Here is a 3,972-nt window from a genome sequence, read left to right on the forward strand (position 1 = left end):
CCAATAACGGAGAGGAAGGGCAACTGAACGCCAGGAGCTGAGATGGCGTGCCGCATCGCTCCGCGGTTCTCGGTAGTTGACTCTGGACTCCCCCTTTGTCTAACGTTGCATCTTAAAGAGGAAGGGCGAGGCGAGGTCTGCACCTGTAGCAAACGTGGAGCCTGAAAGACAGTCTCGCACCTAGGATCGCTTAGCTGGTACTTGGTGGGAGCTGTCCCGAGAGCCGTGACCCGCTGCTGTTGTGGCAAGGGGCAGGGCGGGCCGGTGCTTCGGCTTCCCGTCGTGGGCGTGTGCGGGAGCGCAGCCCTGGTACTAGGCCCGATGGGGAGCGAGGGAGTTGCCCAGCAGCGACGAAGGTCACTGGGGGTTCCACGTAGCTAGGACTGTCTACCTGTACCGGCTGGACCCCGTTATTTCCCTGAGCTTCAGCTGAGTAGATGCCACCTTTTTCAGCCACTGGACATAGAGGCATCATCAGTTGAGCAGGTAAAATGTCTGGAGCCTCAGAGAATAAAAATATGGAAGGGAACCAGAAGCCTACCAGAACCCCGATTTTATGTTTTTTTTTTTTTTTTTAAACTTATTTTTAACACAATATACATATTTAGGGGGTTCAGTGTGATATTTCAATACATGTATATAGTGTGCAATGATCAGTGTAATTGGTATATCCATCTTTTCGTGTGTTTTGGGAATATTCAAAATTGTACTAGCTCTTTTGAAAGACACTGGTAATTGTTAACCATAGTAATCCTACTGTGCTGTAAAACATTAAAACATTCTATCCGACTGTACACCTGTACCTCTCTCCTTTGCTCACTTTCTCTCTCCATTCCCTACACCCTTTCCAGCCTGGCTTTCTTGTTCCTGGAACCTTGCTGGAGTGTGAACAAATTCTAGTTATGTCCAAATAGGAGTGGTGATCATGTTCATGCATGACCACCTGGCAGGGTGACTTGTGCATATGTATTTAGCAGTAAAAAAATGTGTGTTAAATCTGTCTTCAGCATTTGCAACCTTAGGAACCTAAAGCTGAGCAAGACAGGGTCCACACCCAATCAATGTAAACCACCAGGAAGAAATGCATGGTTAACAAAATCAGGTCTGTTGATCCATGGCAACGAGGGGAGATTGCAGTGGATAGGGAGAGACATAATGGAGCATTTACCCAAAGGAAGATTATAGGATTATAGGCCGAAGCCTGGAGCTGGGAGCTTTTTCCAGGTCTCTTATGTGGATATCAGGGCCCAAGCACTTGACCATCTTTAGTTACTTTTCCCAGGCCCTTCGCAGGCAGCTGGATCAGAAGTGGGGCAGCAGGACATGAACCGGTGCCCAAATGGAATGCCAGCATTACATGTGGTAGCTTTACCTGTTAATAACACAATGCTGGCCCTGCTAGATCTACTTTCTTCATAATATACATTTCCATTAACTTTTTGAAGTCATGTATTATGATACTTTACAGATGTAGCAAGACCTCAGCAGAAATGCTGTTTCTTGTTAACATCTGTCTTGTGTCTCGTTTTCTTGACTGATGGGTAGTCATGAGTGAGATGAAAATGAATATCATTTTAGCAACTCACTTCCAACTTCCAGTTTCCAGTGAGGCTGATGGGCTCTGCAGTAGGTCAGGGCTGTTAGAATGCAATTCCCAGCTCCTAAAGTAGTATACGTTTGTCCAGTCTTCTATGTGCCTGAGTGGGATTTTGTGTGGTCTGTGCTTTGTGTTTATAAGATTTATTTTTATTTGTTTGGAAGAGTTAGAGGGAGAAAGACAGACAGAGAGAGAGAGAGAGAGAGAGAGAGAGAGATCTTCCATTCATTGGTTCACACCCCAAATGGCAGCAACGGCCAGGGCTGGGCAAGGCTGAAGTTAGGAGCCCAGAGCTTCCTGAAGGTCTCCTGCGTGAGTGCAGGGGCCCAAGAACTTGGGCCATCTTCTACTGCTTTCCCAGGCCATAGCAGAGAGCTGGATTGGAAGTGGAGCAGCCGGCTCTTGAACTGGAGCCCATATGGGATGCCAGCACGGCAGGCAGTGGCTTTACTTGCTATGCCACAGCGCCAGCCCTCGACCCACTTTTTTAAAATTTTTTGAAAGCTTTTGCTTAATAAATAAAATTTCATAGGTACAGCTTTTTGGAATATAGCAGTTCTTTACCCCATACCCACCTACCCACCCCCACTCCTGTCCCACCTCCTACTCCCTCTCCCATCTCATTCTTCATTAAGATTCATTTTTAATTATCTTCATATACAGAAGATAACTTTATATTAAGTAAAGATTTCAACAGTTTACACCCACACAGACACACAAAATATAAAGTACTGTTTGAAGACTAGTTTTGCAGTTAATTCTCATAGTACAAACTCATTAAGGACAGAGGTCCTACATGGGGAGCAAGTGCACAGTGACCTCCTGTTGTAGATTTAACAATTGACACTCTTATTATGATGTCAATGATCACTCGAGGCTCTTATCACGGGCTTCCAAGGCTATGGAAGCCTTTTGAGTCTACAAATTCCGACCTTATTTAGGACAGGGCCATAATCAAAGTGGAAATTCTCTCCTTCCTTCAGAGAAAGATACCTCATTCTTTGATGGCTGGACCCTCTTCTGATACCAGCTTCCATTAATGTGCACCCTGGGAGGCAGCAGGTGATAGCTCAGGTACTTGGGTTCCTGCCTTCCAGCTTTAGCTTGGCCCACCTCCAGGCATTGTGAACATTTAGGAGGTGGACTAGTGGAATCTCTCTCTCTCTCTCTGCCTTCTAAATAAATAACAAATTGAAAACTGAAAGTGTAAATGTTCTGTCTCATGGAAGACTCAGTAACACTAAGACTGTATTCATATATGCTCACATTATATTGCAGCACTGGAACTCATGTTGGATGAATGCATCATGCGTGACCCTAGAAACAGATGCAGAAGAGCTGGTCAAGCTAGTAGGCCTCCAAACGAGGACGAGCCCCTGGCCTCAGGTAAAAGCAGCCAAATTCTTGGGGTCAGTGCCTTGGTGTAGCGGGTAAAACTGCCGCCTGCAGTGCTGGCATCCCATATGGGTGCTGGTTTGAGTCCTAGCTGCTCCACTTCTGACCCAGCTCTCTCTTAGGGCCTGAGAAAGCAGTGGAAGATGGCCCAAGTCCTTGGGCCCCTGCACCCACATAGGAGACCTGGAAGAAGCTCCTAGCTTTGAATCGGCCCAGCTCTTGCTGTTGCAGCCATTTGGAGAGTGAACCAGCAGATGGAAGACTTCTGTCTCTGCCTCTGCCTCTCTGTAACTCTGCTTTTCAAAGAAATAAATAAATCTTAAAAAAAAAAAAAAAAAAACAGCCAGATTCCTTAGTTGAATCATAGATGGGAACACTGAAATCTTCGAAGGAAATCCATCTCTTTTTTTACATTATGTTCACCAGACTGAGAAGGTAAGGTGGAGTTTTGTAAAGGCCTGTGTGACTTTTTAAAAAGATTATTTATTTATATAAAAGGCAGAGTTATAGGGAGAAGGAGAAACCAAAGGGGGGGGGGGGAGAGAGAGAGAGAGAGAGAGAGAAGTCTTCCATCTGCTAATTCACTTCCCAAATGGCTGCAATAGCCATTGCTGAGCCAGACCAAAGTCAGGAGCCAGGAGCTGCTTCTGGGTCTCATGTGGGTGGCGGGCACAAGCACTGGGCCATTTTCTGCTGCCTTACAGGTACGTTAGCCGAGAGCTGGGTTGGAAATGGAGCAGCACAGACATAAACTGGTACCCATATGGGATGCCAGTGTCACAGGCATCTGCTTAACCCCCTGTGCCACAATGCCGGCCCCGACCTGTGTGATTTTGTAGAGACCACTGACATGACTGAAAGTCTGGCAGAATGCTTCCTGAGGAGACTAATAGTATGGAGGTTATCAAAGGAAGTCATGTGTGGTTTTGGTTACCAGAAGGAGGGTGATTATAGCTCATCAGGTGGTAAGGATTTGTAAC

General features: G+C 46.1%; 1 protein-coding gene across 1 annotated transcript in view; it reads left to right on the forward strand.

Moving 5' to 3' along the window:
- Positions 1-3,972, forward strand: part of LOC108177085 (uncharacterized) — a gene marked incomplete in the record, with an annotated part of 51,812 nt that continues 47,840 nt past the window's right edge. Inside the window, 3 exon segments of the mRNA XM_070050998.1 lie at positions 1-72; positions 454-486; positions 2,876-2,978. Coding sequence (XP_069907099.1) covers positions 43-72; positions 454-486; positions 2,876-2,978 — 166 coding nt within the window.

The sequence above is a fragment of the Oryctolagus cuniculus genome, chromosome 10, assembly GCF_964237555.1.
Source record: "Oryctolagus cuniculus chromosome 10, mOryCun1.1, whole genome shotgun sequence".
Classification (NCBI taxonomy): Eukaryota; Metazoa; Chordata; class Mammalia; order Lagomorpha; family Leporidae; genus Oryctolagus; species Oryctolagus cuniculus.